The following is a 19,075-nucleotide window of genomic DNA, read 5'->3' as shown; positions in this document are numbered from 1 at the left end:
TTCATCACAGAGACATGGCTCACTCCGGCGTCAGCTCCTGACATCGCCACTGCGACGTCCAATGGCTACAAGATGAAACACCAGGACCATACCAACAAACACAGAGGTGGCATCCCCATCATATACAAGGAATCTATCCGCTGCATCACTACAGTAGACAAAACCACGCAAGTCATGGAACACCTGAATTTCCACCTCCACACCAATGACAAAACAACCATCAAAGGCATCCTCGCCTACAGACATCCTGGAATACAAACCAGCCTCTGTGACGCCATCACAGACTTCATCGCACCACTCATCATCGAATCCGAGTCCTAGATATTCCTCGTAGATCTCAGCTTCCACTTGGATGACCCCAAAGACACGAACTCTGCCGAACTCCTGGAACAAATGTACAACATCGACCTCACCCAGCTAGTCACAGACACCACACACAGAGTTGGACTCACATAAATACAACCATACCACGGAATTCACCTGGACCAATCACTCCATCATCCACTTCACCATTGCATAACCACCTCACACTACCACCAACCCTCTTAGCACCTCCTCCTGCAGGTAGAACAAAGTGACGCAGGACCAGTGGAAGGACACCCTCAACAACGTCCAGTTCTACGCCACAACAAACCTGAAACGGACAGTCAAAAACTTCAACATCTGTATCACTAACGCCGCTGACCTAGTCACCCCCATCAAACCAGACAAAGCCCACAGATCGAACAAAAAAGCTTGATGGTACACTCCGGAACTCAGCGCAATGAAACGCAGTTGCAAACAACTAGCAAGAAGATTGCGCAATATCAGAGACTACACAGACTGAGCCTCCTTCAAGTCAGCCCTCAACAATTAGCGCGATCAACTCAAAGATGTGAAAAGGGGGCCCTTGCATGCTGCATAGAGGCTAAAGCCAACCACACTACAGATCTCTTCACAATTGTCAGAGAGTTCTCCTGCCCAGCAGCTACCGAAAACTCAATCCCACCCTCACAGGAACTCTGCAGCACTCTAGTAAATCACTTCCACAAGAAATCTACCATCTACAGGAGCTTCAACCCCCAACCCACCGACCTCCTCAGACTCACCAATCCTACGGAAACGACACTCACCACCAACTCATCACATGGGAACAGTTCAACATGACGGACAACACAGCCTTAATGAACCCCATCCACTCAGGAGCACCCACTGACCCATGCCCCCACTGTCTCTTCAATCTCAGAAGTGACAAGATCAGCCACCACCTCACCACCATCCACAACACATCCATTACCATAGCCATCTTTCCCAATGCTTGGAAACACGCTGAGGTCAGACCACTCCTCAAGAAACCTGCCACAGACCCCAGCAACCTACCGTCCCTTCTTGCTGCTCCTGTTTCTTATCAAACTCCTGGAAGAGGCCATAAACCTTCAGCTCACAGAACTCCTGGAGAGAAACCACCTTCTAGGCCCCCTCCTAACCTAGCTTCAGTGCCAATCAATGCACCAAGATCGGCCTGATTGCCGCAACAGATGACATCTGCACCCTACTCGACAGAGGAAATCAGCCACCCTGATCATTCTCGATCTCTCTGCAGCCTTCAACACCTTCTCCCAACACACACTCATCGAGAGGCTGCACCAGATCGGAATCAAAGAAGACACACTCAAATAGATGGCATCATTCCTCACGGCCCAATACAAGGAATCTGTCTCCCCCTTCACATCGCAACCATCTTCATCATCTACATGACACAACTAGCCGACATCGTCAGAACCCATGACATCAACATCATGTTCTATGCTGACGACTACCAGCTCCTCCCCCGTTCTCAGCAGACCACTACACAATGAAGACCAACTTCCACAACTGAATGAAGGACATCGCAGCCTGAATGAAAGACAACTGCCTGAAGCTTAACATGGACAAGACCGAAGTGCTGATCTTTGGCAACCATACCTTCTTCCGGAACGACACCTGGTGGACCACGGAACTCGGACCTTCTGCTACACCTAAAAACCTTGCTTGACACATTGGCATCATCTTGGATAGCAAAATCACCATGAAACGAAAGAACAACACTGTCTCCATGGCCTGCTTCCACACTCTCCACAAGCTCTGAAGAATCTTCAAATGGCTCCCCACAAGCACCAGGAAAACAGTCATGCAAGCCCTAATCACCAGCTGTCTGAACTACAGCAACGCACTGCATGCAGGGACCACCAGCGAACTCATGAGAAGGCTCCAGACGATAAAGAACTCAGCAGTCAGACTGATCCTCAACCTGCTCAAAAGGACCCACATTACACAGCATCTGAGAAACCTTCACTGGCTCCCCATCCAGAAAAGATGCCAGTTTAAACTACTGACACATGCCTATGAAGCCCTCCACGAACAAGGACCAGCACACATGAACCACCATCTGAACTTCCGCCAACCATCAAGAAGCTTTCGCTCCACCTTCTTCACTCTGGCACAGATTCCGAGCATCCGCCTTAGCCACAGCGGAGGACGCTCCTTCTCCAACCTCGTTGCCAAGTCATGGAATGCCCTCCCACACACAATCTCTGAACATCTCCCTCACCGACAGACTTCAGGAAACAATTCAAGACCTGGCTCTTTGACTAGAATAGCATCCCAGTGCCTGGATACCCTCACATTTGATAAGCACGCTCCACAAGTACCGAATGATTGATTGGCTGTGTTGGTCTATTTTATGTTGATTTTTAATATACACGCTCAATTTGAGCAATGTGCCATCTGCACTATGGTTAAATATTGTTGTACATACTATGACATATGAATACAGAAGGTTTGTTCTTCTCAGGAAGAGAGGCTCTTGTTTACATTTGTTTGTGCTTACAAAAACTGAATAACTCATGCTGGTTGAATATTCTTTTTTTTTTTTTTACAAAGAGCTGGTTCTTTCTAGATTTCTGTGAATAACTTCACAACAGATGCCAGAAATGAATACCAAGTTACACAGCAAGTAGTAAGCAACAATTATGATCACGGACCCTATTGTATAGCCTGTGAAAGGTCATATTCAGAAAGGAAGGCTGTCAATGGGATAGAGCCTGGTTGGAAATGTTGCAAACAACAGGGGTGGTAGATAAAGCATTGTGCAAGCCTTTGATTTTAAGTATAGAGGGGAAACTTGACAGTTGCAGAACTCAGAAATATAAGAGCATCCAAGTTGAGCAAAAGATATGGGTAGGTTCAAAGAGTTGCATACGGAAAATATAGTGTACTATGTTTGTGGGACATGGACCCTGCTAGCTCGCTTTAGCCTTGTTAAACACTTGTGGTGACTCCGTTACTGGAAGTAATTTTTTTGTGGTGTCACTGCCAGGGGATGGTTTGAAAATGACTCAGTGTTGTCATGTAGACTGTTCACTTTGATGATTTGAATCATAATAAAATAATAGAAAACAAAAATGTCACCCTTATTTTTATGATGAACGATGCAAATTAAAGCAGACAGTGAGCAAACGTATTTGTTAGTGATGCTTGCTAAAGATAGCTAATTGCTCCGTTAGTAATTTACCAATTTAGCATGACATGTTACTCACACTTTCACCAATTCTTGGGGGATGTAGGAAAATGTTGGGCATCTGGTACAACTGATGAAGAAGTCGTTGATTTCTCTGTAGGCCTGTCATTAGCGTTAGCCTTCACTTTTTAATTTTAGTTAAAATATACATGTTGTATATGGTTACATACAGTGGCTATCACTCACTTCACTTCATCTATTGGTCTCTTGTGGTGTTAGTCACATTATTCTTCACCCACCACAGTATACTTCATGGGCCAATTTGTCAGTCCAGTTGTCACTGGGGGAAACATCCATTACAACGCAATGCCTTTACAACGCAGTCAATACAATGCAAGTTCCATTACAACGCATGCCATTACAGCGCATATCCCTCACTGCCCAGCACTTTCCCTGAGGTAAACACCCAGTGGTGTTAGAATAGTAATTGTCGTGGTAATGGAACATGCGTTGTAATGGCTTGCATTGTAATGGCGTGCTTTGTAATGGAAGTTGCATTTTAAAAACCGCGTTGTATAGGTATGTGTTGTAATAGTTTCTGTTGTAATATCATACATCCATCACTGGTCCCCTTCTCTGTGGGTGACAGCATTCAGCCCTAGCACAAGCACACCTACAGAAATTATTTCCCTTCAATACCAGCAGTGCTTACTTTGTTAGAAAAAAACATGAGTACCAATGCAGAAAGCGCCGCTCAGAAGCCCAGCCGACGCTATTATTATTATTATTATTATATATATTTTATAGAGCGCTTGGTTACACCAGCAGGTGTGTCCCCGCGCTGGTTCTGCAGTTGCTTTCATTAGCATCTCGGTCTGAATGTGAAGGGAATCCTACTTCGCGCACTGAGGTTTGGGGAACAGGACTGTTTTAAGCTCTCTACGGAATGTAAGCTCCGAGGTTTCCAAGCGCAGCCTTTCTGGCAGCTTGTTCCATAACCTAGCAGTCATGGCTCTAAAAGATTTTCCACCAATTCTGGCTCTTTTCACCTTCGGGCCCTGCACCTGCCCCGTGCCACAGGATCTTAACTGGAGGGTGGGCTCGTACCGCTTAAGATAGTTATGCAGGTACATAGGGCCTCTCCCATGGAGGATAAGATGTCCTATACAGAGGGCCTTAAACGTCACCCATTCCCTAATAGGGAGCCAATGAAGGGTCCTCAGAGCTTTTTGTGATGATGCCCTTCTGGGCAGTTGTAGGATCAATATAGTACATTTCCATAGTCCAGCCTGGATGTTATCAGGGCATGGACTAGGGTCTGGCGTACCGGCATAGGCATGAGGTCCAGTGTTTTCCTGAGGACCCGCAGTGTACCAAAACAAGTGCCTGCCACTTGTTTGGTCTGGTGGTCGAAGGATAAGTTTTTATCTAGCCAGACTCCTAGGTTTTTCACTAGATTGCTAGGTGTGGGCAATTCACCCAGCTCGTCCGGCCACCATATTACATATTAGGGCTGCAAATACCAATGCTGCACAGATATAAATCCACCTCAGGCCTTTTTAATCCACTGCCGCTCACTCCCTGCCCCCTTAACTCACTATTGCAGGTTCCTGCTTTCTCCCTTGGTGACCTTTTTTGATCTTTCTCTTCCTCCTTTCCGGTTTGTGTCGCTCTCCCTCTCTTACTCTCAGGAAATGTCTGATGAGGAAAAATCAGAGCAGGTCCCCCACCAGCTCAAATTATACTCTGAGTGCCAGGGAGTTTGTCGTAAAATGGACGCAAAAGCCGGGTAAGCTTCACAACAAGGTTTATTTAATGCCGCTGAACCAACTCAGGCAGAGCTCAGACGACGCCTCTCAACCAACTGTCACAACCTTCAACGCCTGGTACAGAACTCTCATGTAGTGATAGTCTGAGCCGAGCAAACCTTCTTTACATCATACAGTAGTAACTACACAGACTTGTATGGCAATGTCTCCTGTTTTAAAAAAAATATATATATTATGTGTGTGCTCCGGCAGCTCCTCAGACACTGCTTCCAAGGCCTCATTACTGCTTGTCGCAAGCAGCATCCTTCAGGTACTGCAAACTGCCCCCATCTCTAAATGGACTTTGCAATTGTTCAAAGATAGCTGCCACCACGCATGCATAGAGCATGCTTGTAAACATTTAACATGGTGACCCATGCATGCAAACATGTAGGCAGTTACTTATCTTTAATTACAAACCCCATTTCATAATGGCTACCTGTGTGCATGTCAGTGCACACACAGATAGCCATTCTTAGTGGTTTTTGTAATAAAGTTTAAAAAAAACATTCAAAAGAAAACAAGCATTGGTCTGCAATCAACACTAGGGGCTCTATTATGTAAAGGGCACGTTTTCCCTGTTTGCGCCCGACGCTCCTTAAAACAAGGAACGTGCGCCCTATTAAATTGAATGCTCTGCTCCCAGGGCAGCTGCGAGCTTGCCCTTCCCTAGGGGCAGTCATACCTGTGAAAAACGGTGCACTTGCTTTGAAGCAGCTCCGTGTTTTGACTGTGCAGAAAGTAGTCGCCTGCACTTTCAAAGGGAATTAGAGATCCCCTTGCAGGCGGGTGCAGTCAGTGACTGCACCTGCCTGCAAGGGGATGTCTGGGGGTCCATAGGTCCCCTTTTACCCACTCCGGAGGGCTGTCAGTGCACCCCTGACAACTTCTTTACCTCTGCTCCCGGAATATGGCACGGGCGCAGTGGAAAAGGGATTCCCTTATTGGCATGGGACACAACCCCCATGCAAATGCGGGAACGCCCCCTGCAGATAGCACGAGCACTTTATGTGTGCCAGTGCTATTGGGATTACAGAATGGGTGGCACAAGCATCTGAGGCCCCTTCTGTAATACCAAAGTGCCCCAGGGGCACGCAAAGCAGACACAAATGGCCGTTGCGCCCCTGGGGCACTCTCTGTAATACGTCCCCTGACTAGCTGGCTTTGGCAATGCTTGTTTAATATTACAAACTAACTTTTTTCCAACTTGTTGGCCTATTAAGCACAATGGAGATCTTTGGACTGTTCAAACAAATCATTGGTAAATTTGTCTGATGTCCGACTCTCTCAGATTTCGATAACATACTCACTAATTTAGACTAGCAGTGTCCAATGCATGTCTAGGAATGCTGGATCCATGTAAATTTTCAGGTATGTCAATATGGACCCGTTAGGGCATGATTACGAGTCGGGCCGATGGAATTCCCGCATGATATTCCACATCACCTGATCACAAGTGGGCCAGTGTTCCTGTACCCAGATGCAGGAACTTCAAACCCAGTTTACTGCCCAGACATACCAGCCAGTAATAATCGCTGTGGGGAAAGTGCTGTGTTGCAGCCTGACCTGTTTTGCAGCCCTTCCCAACCATTAGCAATTACGTGGAGGTAGCATGTAATGATCCTCTCTGCCAGGTGACTGTCTCGACTTTCCTCAACCATCCTTGCCAACCCCCTCCCATTACACCTCACACTAGACCTCAAGCTCATATTTACCACCTGCACCAGGTGGCTAATGTGAACGTTAATCCCCATGGAACAGGGAATCCTATGCGGAGCCAGGTCTACACAGTTATTCTGCTTTCTATGAAGATTGACTCGTGATTTCGGGAATTTCATGAGGACATACCATTTGGCATCAGTAACTATTCCGGTTGCCGAGAATTTCTTCCTGGAATTCCATATTACTCATAATGGGACCTCAAACCATTGTAAATCTATCAGAAGTGTTAATCTAATATGCCTGACATGGATCTGGCCCACCTGGATCAACGTTAGACATCCCTGATTCTATGAAGATGACAAACAGCATTACAACTGGAAGAACCTATGTCTCAGAAACCAGTCAGGTTCATGATCAATGTGGAACTTATGTTGCTCTCCACTGGCATGGTGGTGTCATATTATTTCCCCAATCTACAGTTATCACACAGTGCTAAGGGCTGTGCCTAATTTTTGAAAAAATAAGTGCCAGGGCCCAAACCATTTCTAACTAGACCACTGCAGCTTGCACGCCGCTGCCCTTGCTAGTGCAGCCAAATGCTAGTAACAGTGCAACCACTAATAGTTAGACTCCTACAAATGTGATGATGAAGACAATTACATGCCTTCTAATGCTGTAAGAATGGCCTTGATGAACTGGTGTCAATATGTTTTTTAAATGTAGAGTATGCTCTCCTCAAAAATAGACAAACAGCGCCACCATGTGGTGGACAGTCTTAAGTAGGTGCCAGTGTTGAGAATTAAGTGCTGGCGCCAAACACTGCAAACACCAGTACAAATTAAGCACTGGCTAAGGGTCTTTGAATGTGAGTTAAATGCAAATGAGGAAATGAAGCACAGAAAAAATACGTTTTCTATATAAATAATGAATAGCATAGGTATTCTTAACATTATGTGAACCACTCTACAAAAATGCAACACATGGTAAAGTCCTATGTAAACACAAAATAACATAAGTATAAATAAAACATTTTAAGAAAATAGTATATGTGCATAAACCATACCTTCTCTGGTCCCAGAGCACTGTTAAAAGAATCAGCCCAGCAAGCACTGAGAGGGCCATCAAAGCAAATCCAAGTGTTGCTATGGCTCTGAAAAATGAGTAAAAACAATGTCACTTATAAGTACTTTGTTAGAACCAGTGAAATGAGAACAGCTCACCTATACATCCTGTGATCCAGACAGCTATCAAAAACTGCAGTGCACTCTCAAAGTGATCGACAGAAAGTCTTGATGCTTTCTGAGCTAACAGTAGCTGCTCTGTGCATATTCCATTCCTATGATTTTAGCTCCTCTGTACCATTAAAAAGAGGGGACAACCATAGGCAAATCTGTCTTGGCCCCTCTCAAAAACAGACAGTACTGCTCGAACTGTTAGGCCTGATCCTCTCTGAATGGGAACACTCAGAACCTCAATCATGTTTAAGTCTTAGACTATGATTCCTGATGGCACTTCTGTATACAAATATCAGTTGGACTAGTAGTTGTATGAGTAATCAAAATTCTTTATTTACAGCCTTCACAGAAAAGTGGGATCTGCTTCGGCCAGTACTGGGCAACAGCAGCTATGAGATGTTGTTACAGTGCTGCTGTGCAAGATCTGGAGGTCCTTAAAGCCTATGGACTTGAGTCTGCAGGGGCTGACCAAGAGTGATGCCTGTGAATCGGGTTAGGACTGAAGCAGTCCAAGCAAGAAGGCTTCTATCCTCCACACGTACTTGTTGGTGGCACTTCCTGAGTAGTTTCCTGAAAAGGCATATTGCTCCCTGCCTGGGGATTGGAGTCAAGGCTGCCATTTTGTCCACATCATCAGTATGATTTATCTCTTTAGCTCCTCGTGAGAAGCAAACACTAGCTTAATCAAGTAACTAAATAATGTGTCTGCAGGAGTGGGACTGTTATTGTGTAGCTGTCCTCACTAGAATAATTGTACAGATTTATTGTTATGAGTCAAATCTGGTCTGGACAGCCATAGCGAGAAAACAGTGTATATTATTACTCCTAACAGTTGTGCACTTTGCTTACTATTACCAACTGCAGGTCCAAGGTATCTTCACATTGAATACAGTGCAGAGTTACTTTCAAACCAGCTGCAAGTCTCTGGGAGAATGCAGGAATCACCAGCCGCACTGCAGCTTCCTTGGTGTATGTGTTATTGCTGAGAGCAGTCATTGCTCTCTATAGTAACAAGTGAGTGACCACTGCTCATCCAGAACAATGGAAGCCAACTAAAGCCTGTTTATGTCTGTGTCTGATGTGCATCTTAAATCCTTTGTATTAGCTGTCCCACTGCATTGCTCTCCTCAGTCGAAATCATGCTCAGACTAGTTAAGGGAGTTAGTTTACCCATACAGCAGTGACAGAGCAGGGTCTCATCCCTTGGGTTGGCCTGCGTGTCATAATCCAACTGCAACTGCAGAAAACAAGTGCTTCGCTTGAGGGAGGAGTAGTAAGCATATCAAATGATCAATCTATGTTAGGAGTTGGGCAGGGGAAGGGAAAGAAGGAGTTACAACAGATGCCTTCAGTTATAATAACAAGAAAATGACGAAGAAAACAGCATGAGAGCCAGAGAGATCAACTCGCTTCAGCAGTGGTTCCACGCTACAGCTCCATACGGAGACCACCTTCCTCCAGGGCAGGACTGGCCAGAGCGGGTACCAGGCATTTTCCCGGTGGGCCAGAAGGGTGGGTGCCAGTTTTGTACCGGTGCAGGCCGTTTATGTTACTGGGTCGATTTTGCAGCAGCACAGCAATATCAGCCACCAGCAACAAAAGCAGTAGCAGTGTTTCCCACCAGCTAACCCCCTTGAATCCCCACCGGTCCGGTCGGACTTAATTGCCAGGGCTGGTTTGCATTCTCAGTCCGGCACTGGTTCCTGCCTGCAGTCTCCTTTGTGTGCAGTCTACTATTTATTGGCCAAATGGCAAGATACAATGATCAGATGGTAAGGTCATGCCACTCAGCTTTGCAGAGACAGACAACTTTAGATTGTATTCCTCTTTGTCTCTTCCTAGTCTGAGAAAAGGTAGTTCAGCAGTTACAGCAATATGATTATAGTCTATATGAGTTCTAGTACATCTGACATTTTCATGGCATTGAAAAAAATCAATAAAAGGTTTCCATGAGAGATTAATATGCACAGAGGTTCACACCTAAGCAAATCCATAATACTTATCACTGTACCCGGAGTGCCCGCCTCCAGATGTAGGTGACAACTCCATCCAGCCAGGCGTGTGAAGACGTCTGGTACCCAAACATAAGGCTAAAATTGTCCACACTCAGCGGGTTGATTTTCACGAGTTTATGAGCAGTAGCTTTCTCTGGGTCCTGCATTCCTGGTGCAGACTGCTGTTGGGAGGTGGAGAGCAGATTTAGGGCCTGTATCAGGGCGGAGATGCAGGTGCTCTTCCCAGACCCCGGTGGACCAGCCACAATGATTCCTATGGATGCAAGAAAAGAGAAGCAGATAAAACATCAGACTGACCAACCTAAAGCATAAATAAACGAATTATAATACAATTAGGATATTGGCAATTTCTGGAATAAGTCTGACCTGTGTCCTTGGAAATACAAACATACAGATTAAATTGTCCCTTAGCAATAGCCACAGAAAGAACACTGGGTGAAGGGAATAGCATTTACATATTTGGTAAGATTTTGTATACAAATCCACTCAATTTCTTGTCAAGTCAAAACAGAACTAGTATAGCTTCTGAAACATGGCTGAGGAGTTTGGTCATCCAGTCAAAGAATGATCTATGTGGAGGCGTGATTAGTCAAACATTTCCAACATGTCAAAACGTGACATACTATGTTAGACCTGTTATTCTCAGGGAGGTCTTCCCCCAACTTTGTGCCTGCTTCCCTCCACTTTTTGCTGTGTCTTTTTGTTGGCCTTAGGACTCTGAACACTTTACCATTGCTGACCTGTGCTAAAGTGCATGAGCATCTCCCCTAAACATGGTAATATTAGTGTACACCTGATTGGCATATTTAGTTCACCTGTAAGTCCCTTGTAAAGTAGTATACAAATACAATATACCCAGGGCCTGTAATCTAAATACTACTAGTGGGCATCAGCACTGGTTGTGCCACACACACAAGTAGCATTTCAAACCTGTCTTAACCCTGCCATTGCAGGGCCTGCGTGTGCAGTTTATTGCCACCTCGATTTGGCATTCAAAACCACTTGCCAAGCTTTAAACTCCCCTTTTATTATACATAGGTCACCCCTAAGGTAGGCCCTAAGTGACCCTAAGCGCTGGGTGCTATGTGACTAAAAGGCAGGATATGTACTTTTAAATGTTACATGTCCTGGCAGTGACAAACAGCTAAATTGGTTTTCACTGCTGTTAGCCCTGCTCCTCTCAAAGGCTAGCATTGGGGATTCCTTAAAATACTTTTAAGTTGCAATTCCTGATCAGAAAGGAGTAGCTACATCATGTTTCATATCTTTGGAATGCAAGTGATAAATCATCTTTAGTGCTAAAGTTGGATTTGACATTACCATTTTAGAAATACCACTTTTAGAAAGTGGACATTTCTCTGCTCTTAACTTTGCTCTGTGAGCCTGCAGCCTACCTCCAATACACTTCTGGGTTGGGTGACAGCCACACTTTGTGCATTCCTCTAGATAACCACCCTCTTTGTCCATTGATATATTGTTGTGTCATTAACATATTTCTTTCGTTCACTTAAGCTACTGGCCAACTTCATTGAGTGAGTGAGATCATACAGCTCTTTCACACATAAAATATTTTTCTTCCATGCCATGTACTATTATAACTATGTGTGTTTTTTTAAACAAATTATTTTATTTTGCTTTATGTAAAATGTGTTTACATATTAGAGAGAGCCCAGCAGATCTCCCAACAATAACGTTTTACAATAACCATGACAAAACAAAAACAGCCACTGCAAAGCCAAAAGGCTCCCAGTGGACGCCAGACCCGAATGGCAGTACCTTTTTTTAGAATATGACAACATGTAGCCTTCCTCTTTCAAACAAATGTGAGCCAGCATAAGACTGGTTTATGTGCACGTGCATTTTTAACCATCAGTTTGTTAAAGAAACTCAATATTTATGACAATTGATTTTGGTGATTTTTTTATATTTGTTACATTACACCACCAAAAGCACGGTACAGTTACTGTTACGTGGCATTTGATGTTCACATTCAAAAGAAAAGAGTAAAATTAATATTTCTTAAGAAATTATATTGTAACAAAAATCAAGCTGAATTGGGGGCAGTGCGTATGGCTTGCTGGCAAAAAATGTAACCAGCTTTGTAAGTATGAAAGCGTTTTACTATTAGTGCTTGAGACAATGGGAGATAGTTACAATAAATTGTGGGAGCGTGGTTTAACTCTAAAATTAGTAACGCTGAGCTCCGACATTTTTAAAAATGCAGTGATGCGCGGTATTTACAAAAAAGGACGCACCCCTGCATTTCCCCTAGCGCGAAAAAAGCTGCCCAGCACCTGCGCAGGGACCCTTTCGCCATGCTGCAAGGGGGCCTGCACTGCAGGTGCAATTGTTTATGTGCAGGAAAGGACACCTTCCTGCACATAAACAATCTTTAAAGGCAAATTTCCCTTTCTATGTGTGCTGGAAAATGCAGCACAAATAGAAAGTGCAAAATACGAGGAGAAAATAATAAATTCTCCCTGTATCGCCACCCTAAGAGCAGGTTTTACCTGGTCTTAGTTTTTAGTGCTGCCCCATCCTAGTAAATATGGGGCAGCGTCAAAAAGCAATGGGTGTTGCGGTGGAACGCCCACAGCAACACCCATTGCCCGCTCTTTTGCCACAGCGGATTGCTGCGGTAAGGGGTATATTACAAGGTGGCGTTAAGCCACATTAAGTGGCTTAATGCCACCTTGTACACATCGAAAAAGTGACGCTCCGTTGATGTTAGGGACTTGTAAATATACCCCACTGTTTCAAAGACTTAAGATGTAAGGGATTCGATCACGGAATATAGGTGAAATGGTGTGCTTACACCTCATTGATAGCTGATAGATGTTCAAACAAACATGATGAGGATGAGTTTGTCAGTGTATGCTGCAGATTTGAGCAGTGGGTGTACAATAGTTAGAATACACATAATACTATACCACACCTGCTCCTAATGAAGTCTTTTATAGCAGATGAAACAGGGCATTACCAAGATGCTGAGAAAGTGGCATTGCTTTTTTTTTTTTTTTACAGGGCATCTATTCTTAACAATCGTTGATGAATCTTCAGACGGTGTTATTCGCTCTTAATTCCCTGAGCATAGAGCAGTAACATTTACATACGCTACAATTCCGAAGTGGTACAGAGATTGATTTCATATTCCACAGCTGTCCTCACACCACATGAAAACACCCACAGAGATTGCCAACTCTAAAGATATCCCTCCCCATCTAATAAGAAAGGCTCCTTTGGATACAAGGGTCACTGAGTTGTGCAGGCCCCTGTGGTTTCAGAGGACCCCACTTCACATGGCACCTTGCTGATTTTATTGGTTCCGCTTTACAGTCACACACATGGGAAACGTCATCATTCTTCTGTCTTACCAGGGTGCACCAGAGACAGGTTGAAAAGCTGTTTCACTTTGTTCACCCATGGGGAATGCGCAGACAAATTCTTTTCTTCAGCTTCTGACAGAATGGCTTTTTCCAGGTCAACGGCAGGCGGCTGTCGGAATCCAGATGGGTCGTACATTCCAGCAAAAACATCTCTGACAATCTGCTTCAAGACTGCAAGGCTCTGTGCAAATTATAGAAATATAAAAATGCTCACAAAGTTACCATACCCTTTCTATCTCAGTTAAGAGAGACAATCACAGGTTTTACATACAAAATCCCAAATTATCAGCGTTGAATCACTTATCATGTTTTATATTTTTTACAAAAGAATAATTTCCTTCTTAAGTAGCCACTTACGGTCAAGGCACTTATGAAGGTTGGAGATAGGGACAGATGGGTAATAGTGTACCCCCCGCTATATTTATAACAAATATTGCTCACTACAATATTGCGGTCAAAATATTGTGACTACAAATATATTGCGTACAAATATACAGAAAGGAAGTGTATTTAAAACAAAAAGCTTTTTTTGCAATAATAACGAAGTTTGAAACATAGATTACTTGAATATTGTTTTATTTTGTTGCATTATTGTATTGTTTTTCTTTTATTATTTATATTATAGTGGAATGTATTTGTAATTATTTTTAAATAATATAGTAATGTACATTATTTTCATGTTGTGTGTTTTTATTGGATTTGGATGAGTAGTGTGCTTAAAACTGTATATCAAGTACATTTAAATATAATAATTTGAATTGTTCATTACATTTTAATTTCAGGTTAAGAGGTTTACTGGGAGTTTGGGTGAGTAGTTTTTTTTATTAGTTATTAACTGATGTTAATTAATGTTTTGTTATGTACTTTTTTTTCTGGAGTTTTATACAGCGCAAACTTGACCTGAAGGTATCAGAGTGCTTTGCATGAGCACCAGTTGCGTTATATAAGGACACATTCCTTTTTTTAGGTCTCGGCCTAGCGTACACTGCGCAGCAGTGTTCGCGCAGCCAGAGTCCTTTTCGCAGGGTTTTGAAAATGGACCTAGAAAATGACAGCGCTCGTGCGTGTTCATTTTCTATGGTCCATTTTCATTGGGCTTTGCGTGCGTGTAGTTTTTTAACAGAACACGCAAAAGGCCATGGGCGGTCGCGTAGCACCGCCCATTGCCTATTGGTGTCTGTTACGCGCACCAAAAGCCATATGTCTTCAATGATGGTGCCCAGACACGGGCGCGATAATTGAAGACATAAGCTTCACAGTGGCGCGCGCGCGCAACACTCGTGGGCCTTTTTTTTTTACAATAGCGATCGCGAAAGCGATCGCTTAAACTGCTGCTTGTTTTTTTTTTTACAATAGCGCTGCTCTGGAGGCAACCCCTGTTTACACGAGGAGAACCTCCCGGCCATGATGTCAGGGCTATTGCATCAGTGCATCTAGCAGTGAAAAGGCATTATGAAAGCAGTACGGCTTAAGGGGACAGAGTGAAGACATTTCCATATGGCATACCAGGGGTAGAGAGCATGTTCACAACATTCTTTACAGTGTGCATCAGGAATGTATCAGTGTTTTTTCTTTCAATAACAGGTTGAACCTATTTTTTGTGGCATTATTTTGTGAATCTCCATTGCAGATTCACAATTCTTTGAACAATAAATAGAGACAGCTGCATGTTTGGAGGAGGGCTCTACCTACCCATCACAATCTCATGATAGTTTCCATTTCTCTAAACAATCGCACAATAACACCATGATCTACAATAAAAAAATACATAATTTATTAGAGACTCTCAGCCACATTATACCTATGAGTGCACAAGGCAACTGAGGTTGCCTAGCTGGAGACTCTGGCTCTTGCCTTCTTAACTGAAGAAGAATACATCTCTAGCTGTGAGAAGTAGTGTTTTTCCTTTCCAAACACACAGTCACAACTTTACCAATGCAAAACCGCACTAGGCCGTACAGACACACAACCTTTTTATGAGTTAAAAACACAGTCATGCTATGCGTTAGAGATACACAATTTTGCAATGTGTTACAGACACAACATTCTCCGATATGTTATCATCACACAATCACAAACTGCTTTACAGACACAGCAGTGAGATGCCTTTTAAACACTCTCACACAATTATACTGTGGCTTACAGACGCACGTGTGTTTTAAAGGCACAGCATCACACCATATCTAACAAAGCAGAGACTAAAAGTCAGATCTTTGCACGTACATAGCCACTTTCCCCGTATTAAAAAGACACGACCATACTGGCTCATTTACAGACAGCAATTCCTTGCCCAACACATACATCCTTATGGACGTGACGCCAATATAGCCCCACTTACCTCCACTCTCACTCATCAGGTGCAAGTCTCGCCCCACGGAGCACGATAAAGCCTCACGAACGGCCAGCTCCAAGCTCTCATTTCCTCTAGCGTACCCGAGGGCAGACAGGAGACAGGCTCACTTCCGGGATGAACTCTTGGCCTGCCGCCGTCCCATCCCCAGAGATCCCCTGTGTGGTCACGCTCTGGTCTGCTCACGCTGGGTGCGCTCCCCAGCTGTCGTGAGAGGCTCACGTGCCACACTTTTGTTTCCCAGCACGCAGCTGCCACCAGAGCACAAAGAAGCCTGAGGTCACGGACCCGTGACACCCAGCCCTGCTCTGCACAGTATAACTTTGTCTCCCGAACACACCCATCCTTTCATGCTCACATGCACGCTTCTCTTTCTCAACACACGCACGCACGAAAAGAGCCACAAGGCCACCTCCCCACGCTGGGTCACACGTTAACCCGCTCTGCACCACAGCAGCTCTCCGCGCGCTGGCACGCGAGGAGTTTCACAGACCCGGGTCACGCAACTCCCCGCTCGTTTTCTTTGTTAGGCACCAGGGGCCTCATTTATGAGGCCTTGCGTCAGTTTTGCGCTTCCGATGCGTCACTTTTTGAGACGCATCGGTGGCGTAAAACATGCCTCCTGTTGCGCTCTATTTACAAAGTGACGCATCTAAGCAGATGCGTCACTTTGAAAACCCCTGCGCTACATTATACCTGCGTCAGGTATAATTTATGCAGGGGGGCGTTTCCCCGCAAAAAGCTTCGCAGAAGTGATGCAGTGAAATCTATGAGATTTCACTGCGTCACTTCTAGGACACCGTTGCGTCAAAATCTTGCGCCTGCCTCACAGCAGGCGTAAGACTGACGCAAGCCCTTTCACATGGGGCTTGCCCCATGTGAAAGGATTCGGAAGCATTGCTGGAGTTGCGTCACTTTTGTGCTTACAGATAAGTCCGAAATACTGACGTATCTGTAACTCCTTGCGACATGATGCGTCATACATTAAATATGACGCATCAGGTATGTCGCAAGGAGTACGCACAGAGAAGTGACGCACCGCTGCTTTCACGCAGCGATGCGTAATTTCTCATAAATGAGGCCCCAGGAGATTAAGTGATTTGCCCAGAATCACAGGATGTTGAGAGTCGTTGTGAATACTGAGACTCGAACTTGATTCCCCAGATTTAAGGTCGACCCCCCCTAGCCTTTAGGCCACATCCTCTCCCTTTGTTGACATGTTTGGTACATTTTCAAATTACTTACTATATTTACATTTTGGACTACAGGCTTTATTGGGAGACAGCGTGGCTAGTGTTTAAGTAAGTAGATTTACACCGATAATACCTGATTAATGTCTTAATATGCAATTTTTTATTATTTACTTTTTTATCTACTGGTTTAAATATTTTTTATTTATACAAGTATATATAGTTTTTATAAATTATTCTTTTATTTATTTGTATGTATTTGTTGTGTATTGATTTGGGTGGTTTTTCTTATATTTTAAGTGTAAATGAATTACTGTTTTTTGTTTAATATTTTACAAAGATGATTGATTTCTTAATATTTTTATCGTTATATAATTTTTTGGAACATATGGCATATTGGAGTGCATAGGTAGCGTTTTTATTTAAAATGGTTAAATTGCAATTAAATGAAAAAAAAAGATTTTTTTATCATTGCATATTTGATTACTTTTCTTATATGTTTGTTATATTGAAGAGGTGAGGGACACCATTTATTTTTTGTTATTTTTTTTAAAAATTGTATATTGATGATGTATTGGATACATTTTATTGTTTTAATTTAGGATTTGTAAATTATTTAATTACATTCACAAAGAACAATTTACTTACTTTCAGTAGCGCCTTCTCTGGTAGAGACGCAATCTAGCAGTAGATTTCTTAACTTAGAATATGTCCCATGCCTCAGACTGGATCCAAACGTTTTAGAACAGTACCAATGCACACCAGTAGGTGGCGTCTTTCATCTGGAAATTACATGTGCAGCACCTATACGAGCGTCACCCTGGCACACTGTCAGTTACTTTTGTAACATTCTAAGCCAGAAGCGCTTTGCCACAACGAGAACTGACAACTGGTGTGAAAAACTAGGGCCTTGATAAGTGTGCCTCTTAAACAGTAATCAGCTCGCCGAGCAGGTAGGATGGGAGGAACGGTAAGGAATCTGCCGCTAGATATGGTCTCTATCAGATAAGATGTTATTGAAAGAAAGTAACTTATTCATCTGATAGAGACATCTAGCCTCAAATTCCTTACCTGAGAATAGATACCCAAGCAATGTCTCACCGGAGGTGGGTCTGCAAAGCTAATTTAACCCATAAAGTCCTATATGGTCCAACAACCTGAATGTCCAGGCAATGGGGCTTGGTAAACATGTGCAAAGTTGCCCACATTGCTGCATGACAGACATTCGGGACAGGGACTCCAAGCACTAACACAGTGGCTGCAGCCTTGCTTCTGGTGGAATGAGCGCACTAGCCCTCATTGGGTTGCTTCTTGGCCAAATGGTTAGCAGATTTTAATGCAGAGTACTATCCATTTTGAGATGCTCTGTTTCTGCACAGACTTACCTTTCTTTGCCCCTGTGTACCCTACAAAGAGCTGTTTGTCCATCTGTGACTCTGTTGTGCGATCAACGTAGAATGATAACGCCCTTTTTGGGTCCAGACGGGGAAGTCTTTCCTCCTCTTTGGAGGTGTGAGGTGGAGAAAAAGGTTGGCAAGGTTATGTTCTGGCCTACATTCAAAGGTGTCACAACCTTTGGAAGGAAGGAGGCACTTGTCCGGAATACCAGCTTGTCTGGATAGAAGATGGAGTAGGGAGGGTGCGCTGAGAGTGCCTGCAATTCGTTGATCCTCCAGGCCGATGCAATGGCCGCTAGAAAGGCAGTTTTGATGGTGAATAGCCTGGCTGCCAGAATAACATTACAGACTTCAGGAGGAAGATCGAAAGTGGTCAACTGTCACCCCTCAGCCCTCATGAAGGTGAAGGGGGTAGGTTAGGTTGAGTCAATCCGCCCTGGAATTAGGAGTCCCTCAGGTGTTGAACCATCAGGGAGATGACCTGGCTTTCCAGCCGTGTCCAGAGATGCGGAGCCTCTTGACAAAGAGTCCACAACCCCACCCCACCCTGTTTG

The 19,075-nt window shown here is 43.9% G+C and overlaps 1 protein-coding gene across 1 annotated transcript in view; it reads right to left on the bottom strand.

The window, feature by feature from the left end:
* Window positions 1-19,075, bottom strand: part of LOC144762435 (dynein axonemal heavy chain 5-like) — a 1,437,549-nt gene that overhangs the window by 637,003 nt on the left and 781,471 nt on the right. Inside the window, exons 55-57 of the mRNA XM_078647616.1 lie at window positions 13,573-13,765; window positions 10,195-10,451; window positions 8,012-8,098 (exon numbers count right to left, since the gene is read on the bottom strand). Of these exons, the coding sequence (XP_078503742.1) occupies window positions 8,012-8,098; window positions 10,195-10,451; window positions 13,573-13,765 (537 nt within the window). The remainder of the gene's footprint in view (window positions 1-8,011; window positions 8,099-10,194; window positions 10,452-13,572; window positions 13,766-19,075) is intronic.

This window comes from Lissotriton helveticus, chromosome 6 (genome assembly GCF_964261635.1).
Source record: "Lissotriton helveticus chromosome 6, aLisHel1.1, whole genome shotgun sequence".
In the NCBI taxonomy this organism is placed as follows: Eukaryota; Metazoa; Chordata; class Amphibia; order Caudata; family Salamandridae; genus Lissotriton; species Lissotriton helveticus.
Note: the sequence above shows the minus strand (reverse complement) of the source record. Positions and strands in the feature narration are given on the sequence as shown.